Source organism: Gopherus evgoodei, chromosome 1 (genome assembly GCF_007399415.2).
Source record: "Gopherus evgoodei ecotype Sinaloan lineage chromosome 1, rGopEvg1_v1.p, whole genome shotgun sequence".
Taxonomy (NCBI): Eukaryota; Metazoa; Chordata; order Testudines; family Testudinidae; genus Gopherus; species Gopherus evgoodei.
The window spans coordinates 337,062,803-337,085,646 of record NC_044322.1 but is presented as its reverse complement, the minus strand read 5'-3'; the positions used below and the strand labels follow the sequence as shown (position 1 = coordinate 337,085,646).

General features: G+C 42.2%; 1 protein-coding gene across 5 annotated transcripts in view; it reads left to right on the top strand.

The window, feature by feature from the left end:
• The window catches only part of CPNE8 (copine 8), a 253,547-nt gene that overhangs the window by 204,978 nt on the left and 25,725 nt on the right, over positions 1-22,844 (top strand). For 3 of the 5 annotated variants that reach the window (XM_030567773.1, XM_030566943.1, XM_030566068.1), the window contains exon 17: positions 15,283-15,385. In XM_030567773.1, coding sequence (XP_030423633.1) covers positions 15,283-15,385 — 103 coding nt within the window. Of the gene's footprint in view, positions 1-4,044; positions 4,227-6,802; positions 6,941-15,282; positions 15,386-22,844 lie in introns of those variants that run through there. The other 2 variants (XM_030569405.1, XM_030568536.1) reach the window with 2 other exon arrangements.

Here is a 22,844-nt window from a genome sequence, read left to right as displayed (position 1 = left end):
TACACTACCAATTCACCGTTCTTCCATTTGGCTTGTCACCAGCCACTCAGGTTTTCAGGAAGTGCATGGCAGTGGTTGTGACCTTCCTAAGAAAACAAAAGGTGCAGGTGTACCTTGATCACAACAACTGCTTGATTAGAGGTCGGACCAGGGCTCAAGTGAAGACAGACATACGATTGATACTGTTAACCTTCCAGAAGTTAGGGCTTTTGTTAAACATGCAGAAATCAACTTTCTCACATCCAGAGGCTAGAATTCATAGGGGCAGTCCTCGATTCAGTCCAAGTCAGATCCTTTCTACTGAATGCCAGATTCCAGACCCTGAACTAGATCATAGAGAGCCTCAAAAAACTACCCATCACCATAGTGAGAAACTGCCTGAAGTTCTTGGGGCATTTGGCGGCATGCACATATGTGGTGAAGTGCACGACGTTGCAACTCAAACCTCTTCAGGCCTGGCTAGGGTACTGACCAGGTCAGGATCGCTTGGACAGAGTGGTCACAATTCCCCCCCCTCGCTGATTGCCTGCCTCTTCTGGTGTTGGATCCGGGGGTAGTATGCACAGGTGTTCCAGTCACAAAACCTCAGCTGTCAATGTCTCTAGTCACCAATGTTTCCATGCTGGGTTGGGGAGCTCACCTGAGGATCCTCAGGACTCAAGGCTCTGGTCCCAGGAGGAGCTCTTGCTACACATCAGTGTGAGAGAACTCCAGAATGGTGTGCCTCACCTGCCAAATGTTCCAGCCCCACCTGGAAGGCAAGTGTATGTCAATGCTTACAGACACATGACAGCGATGTTCTGTATAACAGGGTAGAGCATGATCCTCTCACCTATTCCAGGAAGCCCTCTGTCTCTGGGAACTCTGCATAACCCACTCGATCCACCTCAAAGCCTCCTATCTTCCAGGGGCCCAGAACGAGTTAGTGGATTGTCTCAGCAGATCCTTCTCTAATCACAAGTGGTCCATTCGCACAGATGTCGTGAGGGATATGTTCTAGAGGTGGGGAAATCCTCAGATAGACCTGTTTGCAACAAAGTGCAGCAGAAAGTGTCTGCAGTTCTGTTCCTTTCAGAATCACCATGTGGGCTCGATCACAGACACGTTTCTTCTCCCTTGGAAGGGCCATCTCTTCTATGTATTCCCTACCATTCCTCTCGTACACAATGTCCTGCTGAAGGCCAGAAGGGAAAGAACGAGCCTGAGCCTGATCACACCAGCCTGGCCACATCAGCACTGGTTCAGCACTCTTCTGGACTTCTCAGTGGAAACACCAATCACCCTACATCCATTTCCGGATCTAATCTCTCAGGATGACGGACCTTACATCATCCAAACCTCAAGTTCCTCCATCTCACAGCCTGGAAGCTTCATGGCTGAATCCATTGGAGGTAACATAGAATCATGGAGCTGGAAGGGACCTCAAGAGGTCATCTGGTCCAGTTCCCTGTGCTCAAGGCAGGACTAAGTATTATCAGGACCATCCCTGACAGGTGTTTGTCCAACCTGCTTCAATGATGGAGATTTCACAACCTCCCTAGGCAATTTATTCCAGTGCTTAACCACCCTGACAGGAAGTTTTTCCTAATGTCCAGCCTAAACCGACCTTGTTGTAATTTAAGCCCGTTGCCTCTTGTCCTGTCCTTAGAGGTTAAGAACAATTTTTCTCCCTCGTCCTTGTAACAACCTTTTATATACTTGAAAACTGTTACCATGTCCCCTCTCAGTCTTCTCTTCTACGGACTAAATAAACCCAATTTTTTCAACCTTCCCTCAGAGTTCATGTTTTCTAGACCTTTAATCATTTTTGTTGCTATTCTCTTGACTTTCTCCAGTTTGTCCACATCTTTCCTAAAATGTGGCGCCCAAAATTGGACACAATACTCCAGTTGAGGCCTAATCAGTGCAGAGTAGAGTGGAAGAATTACTTCTTGTGTCTTGTTTACAATACTCCTAATACATCCCAGAATTATGTTTGCTTTTTTTGCAACAGCGTTACACTGTTGACTCATATTTAGCTTGTGATCCACAATGACTCCCAGATCCCTTTCCGCAGTACTCCTTCCTCGGCAGTCATTTCCCATTTTGTTTATGTGCACCTGATTGTTCCTTCCTAATTGGAGTACTTTGTATTCATCCTTATTGAATTTCATCCTATTTTCTTCAGACCATTTCTCCAGTTTGTCCAGATCATTCTGAATTTTAATCCTATCTTCCAAAGCACTTGCAACCCTCCCAGCTTGGTATTATCCGCAAACTTTAAGTGTACGCTGTATGCCATTATCTAAAACATTGATGAAGATATTGAACAGAAACAGACCCAGAACCAATCCCTACAGGGCCCCACTCGTTATGCCCTTCCAGCATGACTGTGAACCACTGATAACTACTCTCTGGGAATGATTTTCCAACCAGTTATGCACCCACCTTACAGTAGCTCCATGTAGGTTGTATTTCCCTAATTTGTTTATGAGAAGGTCATGTGAAACGGTATCAAAAGCCTTACTAAAGTCAAGATATACCACATCTACCGCTTCTCCCTCCATCCACAAGGCTTGTTACCCTGTCAAAGAAAGCTAACAGGTTGGTTTGACACAATCTGTTCTTGACAAATCCATACTGACTGTTACTTATCACTTCATTATCTTCCAGGTGTTTGAAAATTGATTTCTTAATTATTTCCTCCATTATCTTTCCGGGTACAGAAGTTAAGCTGACTGGTCTGTAATTCCCTGGGTTGTCCTTATTTCCCTTTTTATAGATGGGCACTATGTTTGCCCTTTTCCAGTCTTCTGGAATGTCTCCCATTTTCCATGACTTTTCAAAGATATTTGCCAATGGCTCATATATCTCCTCAGTCTGCTCCTAGAGTATTCTAGGATGCATTGCTAACATGCTCAGGTCCAGTTTAAGAAGTTCTTTTAGGGAGCAGAAAGCCACTCACCGTGGCCATGTACCTGGCAAAATGGAAAAGGTTGTTGATCTGTTCAGTGCAGAAAGAAGTCTCGCTCTCCCAAACATCAGCACTGTGTATTCTGAGCTGTTTGCTACATCTGAAACAACAAGGGCTATTGGTATGTTCAGTTAAAATACACCTGGAAGAAATTTCAGCTTTTCACCTAGGAGTGAACAGTAGGTCCATTTTTTCTAGTCATTCTGTAGCCACTTTCTTAAGGGACTGGATAGGCTGTACCCACAAGTGCAGCAGCTGATCTCTCTCTGGGACCTTACCTTGGTACTGTCAAGATTCATAGGACCTCCCATTCAAGCCCAGGTCAATGTGCTCTTTACTTGTTGTGGAAGAAAGCCTTCCGCTCAGCCAGGAGGGTCTTGGAGATTAGGGTCCTCACATCAGAGCCCCCATACACAGTCTTCTTCAAGGATAAGGTCCATCTGCACCCTCACCCAGCCTCCCAAAGGTAGTGTCACAGTTCCACAATAACTAGGATGTTTTTTCTCCCAGTCTTGTAGTTAAGACGGCACACAAGTAGCCAGGAGCAGAGGCTCCACTTACTAGATATCAGGCAAGCACTGGCCTTCTACATAGAAAGAACCAAATCATTTAGGAAGACTCCTCAGTTTTTTGTGGCAGTGGCTGACAGGATGAAAGGCCTCGCAGTCTTAGTCCAGAGAATTTCATTGTGGATCACTTCTTGTGTCTACGTGTGCTACGACCTGGCAAAAGTCCCTGCTCCAGTCCCAACAGCACATACCACAAGGGTGTAAGTGTCTTCAGCTGTGTTTGTGGCACAGGTTCCCATCCAAGATATCTGTAGAGCAACAACATGGTCCTCTTTCCACACCTTCACAACTCGCTATGCCATCATGCAGCAAGCCAGAGACGATTTGGCAGAGCAGTGCTACAGTCTGCTTGTTCTTGAACTCTGAAGCCACCTCCTACATCTTTGGGAGTCACCTACATTGGAATGGACATGAGCAAGCACTCAAAGAAGAGAAGACAGTTACTAACGTTCTGTAACTGTTGTTCTTTGAGATTTGTTGCTTATGTGCATTCCAAAACCTGCACTCCTGTTCATCTGTCAGAATTAGCCGTCAACAAGGAACTGAAGAGTTGGCAGAGTGGCAAATCCCTATATCCAGCACCATGAGGGCGTGACTCCAGGAGGCATCAGAGCTGACACAATGGATATCACTGAGGGAGAAACTTTCCGCTGGCAGTGCATGCAGCGCACACACAGCTACATTGGAATGCACATGAGCAACACATCTCGAAGTGCAACAGTTACAGAAGGTTAGTACTCATCTTTTTTCCATTGGAGAAGTTTACAGTATAGTGGCAGGCTCTTCAGATTAGGAAGGTGCTATGTTTTTTTCTCAAAGATCATGGTGGTCATTGCAACAAAACCAAGGAAGAACAAAATTGTATTTCTCTACCACTTGTAGGACACCCTTTTGACCCTGCTGGGCATGTTCAGCCTGGAGGCAACATATAAAAGGTAGCAACCAACCTCAGTCTGGAGAGGCTGCTGATGGGGAAGGGCACGGGTTTCAAGCTCCCTGCAGGGAGTTGCTACAAGCCCTGACTATGGAACTATGGCTCATAGAGTTCCTGACTGGAGACTCTAGGCTGCCCGATGAGCCCAGAGAAGGGACTGCATCGGTGGGAGTCCAGCCATTTGAGGACCCCAGAGACCTAGGGGAACTGGGGAGTTTCGATGAGGGGGAAAGGGTAAGAAGAGTGCTGGGTGCTGGCTGGTGACTCTTGCCCACATGCTCAGGGTTTAGCTGATCGCCATATTTGGGGTCGGGAAGGAATTTTCCTCCAGGGCGGATTGGCAGGGGCCCTGGAGGTTTTTCGCCTTCCCCTGCAGCGTGGGGCACGGGTCGCTTGCTGGTGGTTTCTCTGCAGCTTGAGGTCTTCAAACCAATTTTGAGGATTTCAATAACTCTGTCCTGGGTTAGGGGTTGTTATAAAATTGGATGGGTGGGGTTCTGTAGCCTGCCTTGTGCAGGAGGTCAGACTAGATGATCAGATTGGTCCCTTCTGACCTATGAGTCTATGAGTCTAAGAGGCCCATGGGACTCAAGCTCTTTGCCAATGAGTGAACCAGGGGATCGGTCAGCGTGTTTCAGGAGGATTCCTTCAGACTTGGTGGTGAACACCTCCGCTACCGCCAGGGCTCTGGGCTGGGGCTCAGAGGAGCAGAGAAAACCCAAGTCCACTTACTTGGGGCACCACACAATTGTGAGTGGCACCCCACTCCTCCAATGGTCCAACAGGCCACACAATGTCACAGAGGTGGGCTACTTTACTGACTGTGGCCATTGGGACAGACCACCCTGGCAGGCAGGGCCACTCACTGACTCTGGCCATTCGGCCATGCTGCCCTGGCGGGAAGGGCCGCTCACTGACTCTGGCCATTCGGCCATGCTGGCCCGACGGGAAGGGCCGCTTACTGACTCTGGCCATTGGGCCACGCTGCCCTGATGACAAGGGCTGCTCACTGACTCTGGCCAGTAGACCACACTGCTCTGTTCAGTCAACTCAGACCTTAAAAAGCCCAAAAGTATTCTGAGTCTAGACCATATATAGGCTCATTTTGCAAGAGGCATTCCTTCTTGAATGAGAAGAGGGAAAGGATTTACCAAGCAGTGGAGTGATATTTTCTCCACATCTTGATAAGGCATTGCAGAATACCCTCTTTTATTGCAATGGATGCAGGGCACACAGAGCCCTTTAGTGTATCAAGCAAACGTAGAGCCTTATGATTCTCCACTCGCTTATGCTGATGTAAATGTGGGTTAACGTCATTGAGTTAAACTGGTATAGCAGAGTGGAGAATTGGGTTCATAGTTTTTTTTCCTTGACATTTTCCAAATAATGCTTGCTTCTCCTAACATTGATGTCCAGTTATGATTATTTTTCTAATGGAGGGCTCCTGTACAAATCCCATTAGTTCTGCATTGATAAACTTCTGACTGCAGAAATGTGAATTTTTACCTGTTAATTTTTCTGCATCTTCACTTCTTGAGCTTGGAGGAATTTATCCACACTGTAAAAAGAAATACTGGTTTCAACAAGTAAACTTTTTTGAGTTTCTTTTAAGTGTAGTTTGTGGCATTTTAAGTTTAGTGTGCGGCAAACATTTAGTTGGTGGCAATCTAGGGTGTGACTCAACCTCACACTAGCTTGCTGCACACTAACTCTTTCTGTGGACCTTCCTGACCCACACTAACAGTTCCTTAGTTCACTTTGATGTAGTGCCATTTCAAAGTGGGATTGATCAAAGTGCACTACAGAACTTTTAATGCACAGCAGCAGGGTCCGTAAAGACACCTTAATGCACATGTGGCTAAGATGGAATAGACTTGCATCCCAGCTTGTTGCAAACTAAATATCCATGTAGTGGAAATTAAGATTTTACTTAACATATTTGCTATAGAAATATTAGTCAGGGAAGAGCATATTATTGCAACTGGCCTGTTACATAGAAGGCCAGACTAGATGATCTAATGGTCCATTCTGATGTTAAAAAAATCCATGAAAACTGTAAGAGATCTTAAATTCATATATTACCAGGCCAGACGGAACCATTGGGCTCCTGTATAACACAGGTCATGGACATTTCTGAAAATAATTTCTAGAGCATATCTTTTAGCAAAACAGTTGGTGATTGAGAATCCAATGTGATGTTCCAGTGATTGATTATTCTTCCTTTTAAAAAATTTATCTTATTTCGAGTCTGAATTTGTCTAGCTTCAATTTCTAGACATTGGATCACGTTATACCTTTCTCTGCTAGACTGAAGAGCCCATTATTAAATATTTGTTCTCCATGTAGGTACTTCAGACCCTACTCAAGTCACCCCTTGACCTTCTCTCTGTTAAGCTAAACAGAGTTCCATGAGACTATTATTGTAAAGCATGTTTTCTGATGCTGTAATCATTCTTGTGGCTCTTCTCTGAACCCTCTCCAATTTATCGACATCCTTCTAGAATTGTGGGCACCAGAACTCAATACGGTGTTCCAGCAGCAGTCACACCATGTGAAATGCAGAGGTAAAATAACCTCACCGCTCCTACTTGATTCCCCTGTTTATGCATTCAAGGCTTAAAGTCAAGTGCAATATCCTACCTGTCAGCCAATATAAGGAGGTCTTCTGTGGTGTTGAACTGAAGAAGCCAAGAGCAAGTTAAAATGTAAGAATTCTCATTTGTAAAGTCAGCATAAGAACTGAATTAATAGTTTTTACATAATTTTAATATAAAATTCAGCTACTTTAACTAGTTTTTTGCATAGCAAAATATAGATATAGCAGATAGAAGTAAAAGCAAGATCTGTCTCTATCACTGTGTAGCATGGTATAAAAAGGATTTTATAATGGCGTTAAGAATTGCCAAATTCTCAATCCTGCTAGTAGATATCCAGGTATAAATTAAAGAGCATTCAGCATCCACTGCTATTTTGCATGTGTGCACAAACATAATAGTTTATTTTGTAAGCTACACAGTGATGCGCATCTGTACATATAAGTGAAGAATCTATAGGGGTTTTTTCCCCAGATAAAATCTAAACCGGAAGTGTAGGCTGGTTAGTCCTTTTTACTTTATTGCAAGAGATTTAGCTACAGTATTATTTAAAAAAAAAAAAAAAGGCAGTTGTAGAAAAATCATTCAGGTGAAAATTCACATGCGTAGCTTGGTAAGTGACAGAAGTTCTCAAATTTTTTTTTCATCCCCTCATTCAGTTGCATGGAATAGATCCTATCTAGATGCACTCCACTTCTTACCAGTTCCCACGGCTAGTCCCAGGAGGTGCCAGGCACACTGCACTTCAAAGAAGTCACCGTGCAATAATGTAATGTTCCTTGCATCTGAAAAAGATCAGCTGATTGCAAATATACTTCAACAGAAAACCACAGGACAGGGAATATGAACTGGCTGGTGTCCCTTTTCTCTCCCTGCCACCTGTGAGAGTGAAAGTGGGTTTCTTTAAATTGCTAGACCAAGTAATTTTATCCAAGAAAGGATTGACATGTTTAGAGAAACAATGTCTTAAAAAAGAAATGGTGGGTCAGTTTATAATAAACTCAATCTCTGAATGCCAATTTAGGAATGTGACTCCTGCTATATCTGGCATATGGGGCTCTTAGGGGACACCCTGGTTAAAAACTAGAAGATTATCACAGTAATTAACTGTGGTTATTTTATGTTTAAGAAAGGAAAAGAAAATATACAAAACCACAGAAAACAGAATATGAATGATAAATAATGCCTACTTAAATTGCAATCTCTTCTGTATGTGACTCTGTGGAAAGCTTTTGCCAGAGATTACACCTTTAAGATTGGGCCTGCCTCTGGTGGAAGCACTCTTCTCTTTGGCAGTTAAGACCAAAGTATATTATTTCCCAAAATTAGTAGAGTCCAGTCTTAGTGTATCTTGAGTAATTAAAACAGTTTATAGATCAGCACAATTATTTTGTTTAAGGGTAGGTGAGTTCTGTTTGATTTACCATAATTACCTAAATAGTTTATAAATGGGCAAAGGTGAGCAAAAATTAATGAACATTAAGAACTTTAATCTGAATTACATCCCATTAGTTCTCTGTTTACTAATATTAGACCTCACTAGGATTAGCTGGTCTAATCCTCAACCATTTGGTGTTTTAGCAGGAGAAGTTGTTAATATCTTAAACTAGAATAGCATTTCAATATTCCATTAAATTTATTACAAGAAATTTCAGATCTAATTCCTTGGCAATGCTATGGCTAATTTCCATCTCACCAATTCATGCTGAAGACCTGGGGATGTTTCTAAACTGGAGGGTTGTTTCTTCTTGATGCTGCTCAATGACTATTTTTTTAATTTGGCAGTTGCTGTTTGCTTGCTGGATGAACTGTGATGATCTGCTGTAAAGTTGAGGATGGGAGCAAAGTGCACACTGCTTGTTTATTACAGAGATTTTATACTCTTCTTTGATTATTTTGTTGGTGGTGCAAGACATACCTATTTTTTAGGGCTTGGCTGGATTTAAATTAGTTGTTTTCATTCTTATATTCACTTGGTATCTTCATGCGGTATCCTTAGAAGCTTATTTTCTGTAGCCCATTAATGCATATGCATTAGGGTTATAACTTTACCTGAATTTGATAGTTAAACTACTTTTGTCTCTGTGGCAGGAAATTATGAGAACATTTTTAAAGTTGAGATTTAATGCTTTCCTTTATTTAGTCCATTTTCTGAGCTATTTCTTCAATTTTATTAGTATTTAATATATAAATTGAATTTGTTTTCAAAAAGTCCAAGCATTCCTGTTCTCTATATAAAAGCTTTTAGTTCTTATAATAGTCTTTTAAACTTACTTAATTCTTAGAGAGTCTTCAGACTAGAATAGTCTTTAAATAAGTCATTGTCTTTTCTTAAGTCTTGGAGATGCAATTCTCTTTCTGAGTTGGGTGAAGGAGTTGCTTAAGCACTGTCAAAATAACTAATTATTTTCCCAATTAATATAAATATTCTATACTTACATGGCTTCTTGTAGTTAGCAACCAGTTAGCATGGTCATTAGATTCCAAGTTGGTGCATACTGCTTTTTATTATTTATGTATCGTTAGAAGCTATGATACAAAATATTTGCAAATATACATTTCAAAATAAGCTTAGCAATTTAAGTATTTCAGAAATAAAAAAAGAGGGTTGCACCAAATGAGTTAGGGTTTGTCTTCATGGTGTATGGACCTGCACTAGAGGGATATAAATTCAAGTGTGCACTAGTGTATTGCACACTAACTGCCCTGTGTGGATCTGCTGGCATGCACTAAATGGTCCCTAGTGTGCGTTAATGTCGTCCCATTTCAAACAGTGCTACATTAAAGCACACTAAGAAATTTTAGTGCATACTAGAATTCACAGCCCTCTAGTGCACCACTCATTGTGTAGGCAAGCCTCAGCTAAGAGGAACCAACATTTTCAACCATAATTGTTTTCTTAATTTGAAGAATGAAAACTTTAGAGTGTAAAAAGAAATGTATATCAATATGAATTTTGTGGGTGTTTTAACTGATGCTTTTTCTTGCAAAATGGAGGAGGGTCTAAAGAAAAGGCCCACTTCTGTGCCTTAGTTTATAGCTCTGATAACACATCCCTATATTTCTCTTTGGACTAACCTGAACCAAAAAAATCTTTTTTTTTCTTTATTTTTTTAATGCTACCAGGTCTTTCTCTAAAACATAAAACTCTTTAAAAAATTTGTTTTCTTGAGACAAAGATCCTGTCTAAACCAGACTGGTGGGTCTTGTAAAAGGGGAAGTATCCTGTTCTTTGAGAATATGCTCTTTTGCTCTTCGACTAAAATTGCCCTTGGATTTATGACCTGCCATTTATGACATTTACAACTTACAATTAAAATTTCTATTAAATATCTTATGTGAAGCACAAATTTCAATAACAGTTCATCTTTTACATCATAATATTAAAGTATAGCATTAAAACAAAATAGATATAAAAGCTGTATTCTTCATTGTACGGCTGATGTAAATGTAGAGCAATAACTATAATTTTACATTTAGATGGTTAAGCTAGATAATTGTGTCTGGAATAGCAGTCTATTGCTGTGATGTCCCCTTCATATTTGTGAATCGGGCATTGAGCTGTTATACGTTCCATGGTCTGTTCTGGGTGATCACAGTCGCATACTGGAGAGTCTTTAATTTTCCATTTGTACAGCAAGTATCCGCATCTATCATAGTTTGTGCAGATACAGTTTAGAGTTGCCCATGAGCTTCATGAGAGATCAAAGCCAGGGATCTTCTGCATCAGCTCTTTCATGAAATGTTTATATGTGACTTCTTGGGAACTCCATTCAGCTTTCCAGGCTTCATCAGGGTTGAAGTTGGATTGTTGAAGGTTAAATGTGTGGGCCCAAAAGGGATTACACGACTTCAGGTGGTGGTGATGGACATTGTTAAGGCCCTGGTGGATGGGAAGATGTTCATTTTCCATGATCCTCTGGAATTCCGAGAGGGTTGTGGCATCACATCGAATAGAAGGGGGAGGAATGTGCAATAGCATTGGCAGCCAAGGTGTTGAGGTCAAATTGAGGGTTTGAGTGATGCACCACAATGCAGTATTTAGTTGGACATCAACAAGTCAATAATGGCTACTTCCGGTCCATGGCTGTGCACAGTACTCGACTACAGAGTACATAAGGCTCATCACTGATGTCCATGACACTGGAATGCTGATGCTCTTAAACTTGTTCTTTCCAGTTTCTGTACTGTGTTGACCCTTGTCTTCATCTTGACAGCTACCTTCTTCAGATGGTTATGGAAGGTTAGTGTGCAATCCAACTTTATTCTGAGATAGGTTGGAGTGGTATCATGTTGCACAGTGTCGCCAAAGGTAACTTTCAGGGTGCACTTAGCATTCTTGTTATCAAGATGGAATGAAGTGACTGTTTTGTGAGGATTTGGCTTGAGCCTCCATTTCTGGAAATATTCCTCCCTGGTGTGTAGGTACCTGTTCAGAGTGGACTTGATGTCACAGAAGGTAGCTGCTTGTGTTGCCAGGGCAAGGTCATCCACATATGCAAATTTGCTTGAAGGCAAGTCACTGTTGTAAACATTGAAAAGCATCAGCACGAGTACTGAGCCTTGTGGCAGTGCATTGTTGAGGAACTGGAGCGAACTGACTTCGTTGCCCATGTGAACATGTAGCCACCTATTGCTCAGCATCGTCCATAGTAGGTGTAGTGTTTTGCGGCAGGGGATGATCCTTGTGAGCTTTAGCATCAGACTTTTAATCTAGTCTGTACTGTGGGCCAATGACAGGTCTACAAAGTCTGTGCTGATCTTAAATTTCCTTTGGACTCGGGCCTTAATATGTGTTACAATGGCCAAAACATGGTCGCAACAGCATTTAGGCTGAATCCCACTTGTTGTTTGGGGATCACTGACTTGACAAGAAGACTGATTCTCTGGAGAATGTTATGTTCCAGGAGTTTATAGGCAGTGCACCGGAGTGATATCAGCCTATAACTTCCTAGGTTATCAGTCGGCTTGCCCAATTTGAGTATGGCAATGACTATCGCCTCCCGCCAGGCTTTTGGGATACATCCAGATTCCACGGTTTTGATGTACAGTTTCACTAGCCATTGGAGTTCCCTGTGGCCTAGTTGATGAAGAAATGCTGGGGGATGCTATCTTTGCAGCCTGCCTTCCCTTTCTTCATTGTGGCTGGACCCTCTTTCACTTCATTTGTACTGATGGCGATGGGATCTTGTGGAGGATTAAGGTCATTTTAAATACTGCGTAAACGCTTTGATGTAAAAAGCATGGTTTATGGCCAATGAGGGATTATTTTCTCTGCTGCTTGGCTTGTCCCTGGATGACAAAAAACAAAAACTTTTTGAATTTCTTTAAATTATCCTGACAGTTCATAACAAACGTAACCAAAAACATAAACATGTATTGTGATATTGTCCAAGCCTCCTGGGTATAACATAATTGTAGGTATCTCTTAAAATTCAGTAAAGGCACAGACAAGTTTGTAATGACATAACATTAGAAGAATAAATTATAATTTTTGTAATACTCATTTTAATATCAATACTAGGGCTTCTTCCCTACAACAACCTCATCCTCGCCACCAAGGGAGCTTATCCTTCAAGTTGAGAACTGCTGGAACAACAGTACCAAAAAATGAGAGAATTATTGCATTTGAAGTTCTTAAATATGTGACAGATCCTAACAAAACAGAGATTGCAAAAGAATAGGAGAGAGCTACAAGATAAAATTGATTCTAAAAATCAGTATTAATTAAGCAAGGAGCTTAGCCATTTCTGCTGAAAATGTTTTGTCTTCTAGATTTCTTGAACATTCCACAAAAACTACGTTAGCTTAGGTGTACAGAATAAGTAAAATACTTAGTTTCAGGATAGGTCATTTAAACAGCTACTATTCCATGGTAGTAAAGAAAAGTCAGATTCCTAGCCATTCTTTTTGAACAGCCTACTTGTAAATCTTAGTTGACAGTTGAGTTGACTATCTAAAACAGCTTTATATTTTGAATCCTACACATAATGTTCTCAGTTTGTAAAAATCTGCAGTGACAAAACCAATGGTTAGAGTAAGGAACATGCAGCTACCACTTACACCTCTGCAACTGTTTTCAATTGTTTTTATGCCAGTGCAGAAACTCTTTGACAAACTGTCATTCCTGAGAAACAAGTCCATTCCTGAGAAAGCTCTTTCAACCCAGCTCACACCAAAAAATGCTTATTGTCAGTTACATTGAGCAGTACTAAAGGAAAAAAAAGATACAATTTTCAGTTTCTTCAATTTGTAGTAATCAACTAATTTTAACAAATGGTACTTTCCAAACAAGTAAAATGTCAGGTCCTTAATCCAAAGTGATTAGATTTTACATAGCAGAAACAAAAGCAGTATGGAGGGGATTTGAGAGGATGAAGGTTACAACAATGAAAGTTCATGAAACTAGTTGAATTTTGTGTGCACATCCCTAGTTCTTAGGATTTTTTAAATATAAATTAATATACTACATTGATGTACATTTTAAAGAATGAAGACCAGGGTAGGAGATTTAAAGAAAATATTTTTAAAAATCGCTCTAGACACTAGTGAGTGAAACGTTGTTCCACATATATATTACTTCATTTTTATAGTACTATTTTGTGCTATTGTATGGTCTTATAATCCACGTGGGACCAACTATGAAATTATGCATTATAGCATGACAGATAAATAACAGAGGCCAAGATCATATCCTCGCATGTTAAAACCAAAAGGAGAGGTTGCAATGGAAGAAAATCTCCATGGGGATGCTTCTGCAGAGTTCTCCTTTTGAGGGGAGAACAGGGTTTACCTATCATGAAAATGACAGAACCCTGAACTTGGCAGAATCCCAAGTATCTCCATGCTTTCCTACACTTTTGCATTGACTTTAACTCTGATATATCCCTGGTAGTCTGGCTCATCACACTACCAGTGCCTCCCTCTGATCACAGTGCCCCCAGGTGGAGTGGATTCATCAGAAGTAGTAATACAGCCTGGAGAGTATAGCCCCTATATCTGGCGAGACTTCTGAGGGGAAAGATGCTTCTGTGAAGGTGACTGAGGCCTAACTTCTAAATAATATGAGGGAGAGCTTGACACAGAAGGTTCCCTCTGTGTATTGACCTAGGGAACATGATCTGGACCAGGTAATTTAGCTAAACAGATTCCTGAACAAATAATTAATTGTTTCTCTGTATCTCTAAATAAAGTCTGTCTATAAAGTAGAATAAAAGTGTGTGAGTCTCTGTGTGTAAGCTATCATATGTAGTGCCTTAAGTATTAGCTTGTAAAATAACCCCTAGCTGCAGGCTGGAGCAAGGGATATTTACTTGTTATGGCATTCCATATTGAAACTGTGTCATACTCATATTCTTGATGCAGACTAACTGTTGCTAGTTCTGCCGCTCAAGAAAAAGTAGTCATTTTGGTACCTTGGGCTGATGAAGCTTTTGCACACTCCTCAGAGATGGATCCAACACAATCTTCACAGGTCATGTAAAGGGATGGCTAATTTCAGGTGTTATAACTGCTGATACAGAATATAGCAAATTGTTGCATATGACCCACAAACATTCCAGGTGTTTAACAAGATCTTCATATAGTGTGCTGATTACTAATTACACCTCTACTCCGATATAACGCCACCCGATATAACACAAATTCAGATATAATGTGGTAAAGCAGCACTCTGGGAAGGTGGGGCTGCCTGCTCTGGCAGATCAAATCAAGTTTGATATAACACGGTTTCGCCTATAACACGGTAAGATTTTTTGGCTCCCGAGGATAGCGTTATATCGAGGTAGAGGTGTATTTTAAATGCACCATAATGCAGCCTTCCCATAATATTTCCCCATTACACCCCAGCAACCACTTCCTCAGTTCTAATAACTACCTAATAACTGATGCAATTCTAAGGCACTGCCAGACGCTACATTGTGTATGGGTTAGAGCAGCAGAATGGACAATATACTTTTCACACTTCATTGATTCTGCAGCTACAGAGAACGTTTCAATTGCGTCTGCAGAGATCTATTAACACACAATTACCATAAATACCGCAGTTACTTTGTTATAACATATTCAGCTATGTTTTAATGATGAATGCTTTTTCTTTTGGGGGGTCTGGCATAGACCCTCAGTATTACTTTTTTAAGCAACTGAATTGCAAAAGTATAGTTTGTCATATTAGTCTGTTTGTATACAGGTTTTCTGCTGTTATAATTCTGGTCTTTTTTGTTGTTCTTTCAGATATGCTTCCTCGGTAAAAGATGGCTCCCAGTATTTTGTTCTTCTCATTATTACAGATGGGGTTATTTCAGACATGGCTCAAACAAAGGAATCAGTAGTTAACGTAAGTTCTATTTAAACTTGGATTTCTATATTTTATAAGCAGTATATTTCCTGGTCTTAATATTTTGGACTCTAAACTCTTCTTTCCAAATAATAAAAATTTCCAGGCATAGAGGCCAAATGAAACTAACTGTGAAATTTTAACCAGCTTTATCAAATCAGTGCTCTGAGGAACTTGTGGTCTTCCAGCTGATACTATATATTGATTGTGCAATCTGGAAATAAGTGACTTCTCGGTCCTCTTTATGTCAGATGGTCTTTGGAATGGATGTTCCCTATCAACATATCCCTTTCCTGGTCTTACAATCTATGAAAGAAGACCAGGTCTTTACTATAAGCCTGGGCTCAGGATGAACCCTTCGGAAAAACTCCTTTCCAAAATTATTTGCCTCCGAGTGCCATGTGCTGCAGACTCTAGGTCTCCTTTTGTAGCATATCTTTCACATGTTTTTGTAAAGATTTTTAACTAAAGTCAGTTTCTTCGTTGGTTTTGAAGTTTTTCTTCTCAAAATTGCTAAACTTAAAATTTATTTTGACTTTCTGAGATGGGTTTCAAGGACAGCACCTCTCTTCCCCTCCTTCCTCAGAAGTGGCAGACAGAGATGGCAGGCTGCAGAAACTCAGCTCCCACCTGATGTGTGGGCAAGATCTACATCAACACAGATGAAATTCCCTTTGCTAAGATAAGGGCAGAATAAGTGACCTGGAACCAGGTGTATGTTGTTCAAAACCCCTCTGCTTCTCCCCTAGACATGAGACACCTATTGCTACAGCTTCCAGAACAAGCAGGAAAGTTTCTGTGGAATCTTCTAAACCTCAGGGCAAGATAAGTTTCCCCCATAGTAACTAGGAGGATGAAATTCCTGCTCTCAACCAGCACAGAGGCAAGCTGTGATGGTTTAAAAGGCCACAGAGCAAGCCCCTTCTCACTAGCGGTTTTACCTGCAAGTCCTCATCTGCCTTGAAAGGTGCTAGCTCCTGTGACCTTTCTGTAACTAATAAGTCAGTTGTCTCCAATGCCTGCAGCCCACTCCTCATTCTGTGTGGATGGTCCTCACACAGCCCAAACCCAACAGCAATTGATGGAGTGATTTCAAATCCTCTTGCCAGTGAGATAAACTACCTTCTCTGTCCTTCCAGCCTCCAGGGGGTCCCACACAGGTCATAAAGTGACTACTATTTTCCGAAGGGATACATGCAGAATACATGCCTGCAGAGTGACCTTTAAGTCTAATGGTGGTGCATTCTCCTCTTCACAGGGTTCCTCCCTCTTTCTCTCAGGATTTATCCCTGGGGATGGTGAACAATATTGCTCACAATCAGATCTTAAAGGCGAGCACAAAGTCTTAAACCTTTCATGAGAGAATCTCCCTCTTGAGCCTGTAAAGAGAAGGAGAAATCTCTAAAGCTGGGGCTTTGTATGAGATCCCTCAGAGTCTCAACTAAGCTTCCCAGAATTATGCACAAGTGAGGCTCTAACTTCAGAAGTTGCTATGTTTTTTTTTTTAATGAAACAAAACAAAAACAAAACCGTACAAAACTGAAGAAGACATGAAATTCTTTCTCACTTGTTTCATGAGGGTATGATTTAAAGTGGAGTGGAATTCCCTATCAAGACCTACTTGTATCTAAGGTCTAAAAGGTCTTCATTACTCTGTCAAAGGTTAAGTGTGCTGCAACCTCCTTAGTACTAAAGGGCTTAGTCATACTAACTGAGGAAGTATTTCTGCCGAACTTGTCAAAAGAATAGGATCAACATTCATACTAAAGTTGTATACAGCAGCTTCACTCCTGAGAGTATTGGCTTCGGTTTTTTATTGTGGATATCTGTGCTTTGTGGCAATTGAGAGCATGTAAAAAAGAAAAAAAAAAAAAAAGAAATCTACTTTGAATTAGGTTTCCCTAGCAACTTTTTCAAGAGTGATGTTTCATTTGACTGATTTGCTATACATTCAAAAATTCCAAAGATGTGTCTTGGGGGCAACTATGGCTCCATTTGAAGAAAAAGTGACAGATTTCTATAACCAATCTGCCCAAGGTGTCAGGTGATCAGGCTGAGGCCACAGGATCATGAGGGGAGGAGATGACGGAGTACACCAAGTGACTGAATTTTAAAGCTTTATTAATAAAAATAATAAAATAACAATGGGGAGTGCTGGGGGTTCCCCACATCACTCAGAGGAAGAAAGAAACCATTAGTGCCCCAAGCCCTAACCCATTTTCATACTCTCACACGCACTACCCAGGGCTGGCGAAGCCTGGGTGTAATGTACAAAAAAGGGGAGGGAGAGGTGGACGGGAGTTCTGTCCTGTGCACAGGTCGTCCAGGGTCCACTGTTGATCTTTGATTTGCTTCAGCTCTCAGGAGGGTTTTAAGTCCTGGGGTCTTTTGGGGGAGTTTAATTCAGGGACCTCTGTCCCCCTTGCTCTTTGTACCAGTCCAAACCAGCTTTCTGCGGCGTCCCAAAACACACCGGCTTCAGGGACGTGGGACTCTGTTTTCGCCCTCACTGGCCTTCACTGTCTCACCAGTTTTGCAATCCCCTGCCCAGCTGACTCCCCTTTTCCCATGGTTGACAGGGGTTGGGTAAGAAGCAGATGTGGCTGCATAGAGTCTATTTGAGCGCTGTGACCTTGGACTGGAGCCCGCATCTTATCTTCGGGCTGAACTGAGAGCTTAAGCATTGAGTTAACTTGTTCTCTTCTCCCTTTCTCCCCTTTTGGCCTCTTGCAACCTGCAAAGGAATCTTCTGCTCCACACTCATACCTTTAATCCTTTAACCCTTCCCAGAATGCCTTGTGATGCTTGCAACAGCGTTAGCAACATACAATGCTGATCTGCCTCCCCAGGGGACCCCCTGAGGAAGGGGGCCATTGGGTTGTGACAAAAGTGGAATTGCTGTCTAACATCTGATTATCCTTCCAAATATTTTGTTGATAAGCTTTTGGGGGAGTACTGAAACAAAGTTGTCACTGAGGCTTTAGAGAATGAATTCATCCCCCCTCCTTCCAGTGAGAGAATCTCCAAAGTACTGTATCTTAGCAGGTGTTCCATTTGATCCCCCTCTTCCTCCAGGTTCCAGCATAGGTTACACAGAAGTTGTACATTACTGCCTTTCCTGAGAGTTGGAAAGGATGGGATTCTCTGGAAAAACCATCCATCCCCAAAAGCATCTCTTGTTTTGAGGTTTTCCAAGATTGGGAAGATCCCCCTGCCCAGTCCCTCTTCCCTCCCCCACAGAAGACTTCAGGGTGGGCCCTCATCTGGGAGTGAGCAACCTCAGAAAACAAATACTTGAGATAATCGAGGAAGGATATTCAGTATAACTCGCTTGTTGTCCTAGGGACAAGTTTATCCTTTACTCAGAATAAATAAATCAACACTATGAGAACCTTCGAAGCATCAGAAGATGAAGGGTGCAATAGACCATCTCCTACATACTGGAATAATAGGAACCAGTTCTGTGGAGAGCCAAAATTTTGTAGAGGGTACAAGATTCCACAAGATGCTTTGTCTTACAAAGAGAAATATAGCATGCAACCCATTCAACAAATCCATGGTGGAAATACAGTAGAATTTCAGAGTTACGAATACCTCAAGAATGGAGGTTGTTCATAACTCTGAAATGCTTGTAACTCTTATTGTTATGGTTGTTATGTCAAAAGTTTACGACTGAATGACTAATACAGCTTTGAAACTTTACTATGCAAAAGAAAAATGCTGCTTTAACCATCTTAATTTAAATGAAACAAGCACAGAAACAGTTTCCTAACCTTGTTAAAGCTTTCCCTTTGTTTTTTTAATAGTTTACTTTTAATGCAGTAGTATACTGTATTTGCTTTTGGGAGGTGAGAGGGCAGGTCTCTCTGCTGCTGCCTGATTGCATAGTTCCAGCTCCAAATGAGGTGTATGGTTGACGGGTCAGTTTGTAACTCTGGTGTAGGTAACTCTGAGGTTATACTATACTGAAATCCATCATTACAGCATCATCTTCCCAAAGCTTCAGAATATGAAAATAAATCTCCTGGAGATCTACTGAACATATGATCAGGAGGAGTCATCATCCAAAGATACTTTAGATTCTGCTAGCATAAGAAACATTTTTAATACAAAATATTTTTTGACACATTTCGATATGAGTATTCACAAATGCTATATCATCCCTCTCTTCAAGTGAAAGATATATGTCTACTGTTGTTAGGATAACCTTCTCATTATGTCCAGGGCCCAGTAGCCACTGTTAAATCATTCAGAAGCATGGCTTTGGAAGAGTCAATTACGGTCTTCAAAGAACTCCAATATGTAAGTTATATCCAAGACCATATTTATTTCAGAAAAGGGAGAGAAGAATATGGTCTCATTTACCAAACATTAGCACACCTCTACCAAGATAAAATATTTGACTCCAGTCCTGGGCAAGTTGATCTCATATAAGTGGATACCCAGCAAAGTTATGGTTTCACTTCCAGCCAGCAACTGAAGTAAATTAATATATAAAGATCTTGGTCCAGATCCAGTACTACAATCTTTTGGTAAATTCATTCTAAATATTATTAAAGAGCTACCTGATGTCAGGTTCAGAGAGGCTGGTCCTCAGCACAGATACCAGAACTCAAGTAGGGAGAACATATCTAGATTTTTATGTGACTTTTATATGATGAAGGTGTGAATATGTCCCAAAGAAGGTGACATTGACTATGACTTGTCTTGTGATGGAAAGCAAAAGATTCTGGAGCCATTGGTTAGGTAAGTGGTGTAGTCTAGAAGGTTTTGGTTTTGTGGAACATTGGTCCATCTTTTATTGGGAGAGGGGGTTGGATGGCTTCTACCTCACTAGAAGGGGGACCAATCTCCTCAGGACAGGCTGACTAGAATAGTCAGGAGGATGCAAAACTAATATCAAAAGTGGAGAGTAAAAAGAGGGTAGGTATGAGCACTCAGCACAAAATCGAGATGTTAAGAACAAAATTAATCAAGAAGAAAAGGACATGAAGAGAAGAAATTCTTGAATTGCCCATGCACCAGTGCAAGCAGCCTGGGTAACAAACAAGAGGAAATGGAGTCATACATTCATGAGAATAAATTCGATCTAGTTAATATTACTGAAACCTGGTAGGATGATCCTTGCTATTGGAATGTTAAAATCAGTGATTATAACCTATTTAGGAAAGATCAAGTGGGCTAAAGGGGAGTCGGGGTGGCACTCTATGTCAAAAATGGTATTACCTGTTTCTCACTCATTGATAACTCAGAAGAAAATGATCTTAAATGCATATGGATCAATGTCAAAATGGATAAAGCATAAGATGAGGTATTAATTGGTGTCTTTTACAGACTGCCAAATCACATTAGGGAACACGAATACCACCTCTTTATGCATTTATCTATAATGTTTAAGGAAAAAACCTGTGTGATCATGGGGGAATTCAATTTGAGTGGCAGAGTTTTTGGAAGTCTCATGCTACTAGTACTAAAACATCCTTGGACTCTGAACATAATAGATGTCAATTTCCTAACTCAAAAAGTGTTACAGCCAACACAGGGAATTCTTTGTTAGACTGTGTCCTAATAGATAAAGAGTAACTGATCACAAAACTAAAAATGTTAATGGTAGCTTAGGTACAAGTGATCATGAGTTGATCACATTTATAATTTCTCTCCCCACAGCTACTGAAACAACTTTCTTGGTAGTTACAGGGGTCACCAGATATGAACACTCGCTCTCAGGGAGCCTTCTCCTGTACCAGATCCTTAGCCTCAAGTCCAGGAATTGTCCCTGGGTGCCCTAGAGCCCACTTGCCCATCAGTGCCCTTTCAGATACCTGAACTCTCTCTGGCTGATGCAGCTCCATTGGTTTCCTCTCACTCTTTCAAGCTAATTCCCAGATATACTTGTTCATTCCTCAATCCAGGCACATGATGGCCATCCTCTACTAATTTATAACTCCTCATTCATCTGAGATACTGGGTCCTCCAGTGGGTCAACATCTGAAAAAATCTTAAATTCTGTTGACCCTCCCCCAATGTTCCCTTTAATTTTTCACATCTATGTGCAGAATGAAATGTGTTACGTGCACCTATGGAGATGATGTTCCTCGAGTGCTTGCTCATGTGTATTCCACAGTAGGTGTGCGTGCTCACCACATGCACCGGTGCCGGAAGTTTTTCCCTCAGCAGTACCCGTAGGGGCAGTGCTGCTGCGACCCCTGGAGTGGTGCCACTATGTCACACTATAAGGGGAGCCACGTGCTCCCCCCACCCTCAGTTCCTTCTTGCCGCCAGTGACGGTGCATCAGAACTACTTGCTCTAGCTTTGCTGCAGCTCATCCCAAATCTCATCTTGTTCAGTAGTACCTGTTTCAGTTAGTCCGTTTAAAAGTTCTAGTTTAGCTAGTTAGAGTTCGGGCCGGGGTATGCCCCGGGCCCCAGGGTTTAAATTGTGCAAGTCTTGTAGGCGTTCGATGCCCAGAAGTGACCTGCACACCGACTGTCTCTGCTGCCTGGGCGAATCCCATATCAGTGACTGCTGTAAAAACTGAAGGTTCTTCAAACTCAGGATGAAAAAAGAGAGAGACATTAGACTTTGGGCCCTTCTCATGGAGTCGGCACTGGCTCCCACCCTGGTGCACGGAGTGGAATCGGCACTGGGCACTTAGTCGTCAGCACGCGGCGATACCCTGGCACCTTCCAGTGGCCGGCACTGCTCCCCATCGAAAAAGCAGAGGAAGGCTTAATCATCTCAGAAGTGTCGAGAGAAGGCATGGGGAGAGGCTAGACCCATGTTGGGCAGCCCCGGTCCACCCCGGGGCTCTAGAGCTCCAACTCAGGTCGAGCGGAGCAGCCCGGCTGCGTCGAGTCAGACCTCTTTGACTGAACTCCTCATGTCTTCGACACCGGAGGCCTTGCAGGTGGCCAAAGATGATATTACCCTGCAGGTGCCCGGGGCACTGCCAGCACCCAGACCCGCTCTAGGGGCAAGCCACCACTGGGATCTCGGCAGTCGACGCCAACCCGACACAGATCCTGGTCAGGGGACCACTCTTGGACTCGTTCGTTACCCAGTGTCCTGTCAGGGCACAGCCCCCAGCCTCCACTCTCGTCACCCTCCAGGCTGTCTGGTAGGGTGCCGTCGGAGCGGAGCTCCAGGCAGCGCTCCACACCGAGTACAGGGTATCGGCAGGACAGGCACCAACACCACAGAGGATCCCACTCTAGGAGGAGCTACAGGAGTCGCTCCCGACATGGCCGCCGTTGCTGGTAACGCTTCGACTCTCGCACATTGAGACACCAAGCTCGTGACTCCCGGCGGGGGTTGCCAGCTCCACGTCGGCATGGATCCAGGCATTGAAGCGTCTCGACTAGCAGCAGCTCGAGGCAGCACCATTCCTCAACGCTGGAGTCTAGATACCGTGGCAGACGTCGTGCTTGGCACCACCGCACCTACCATACGCACGGCACT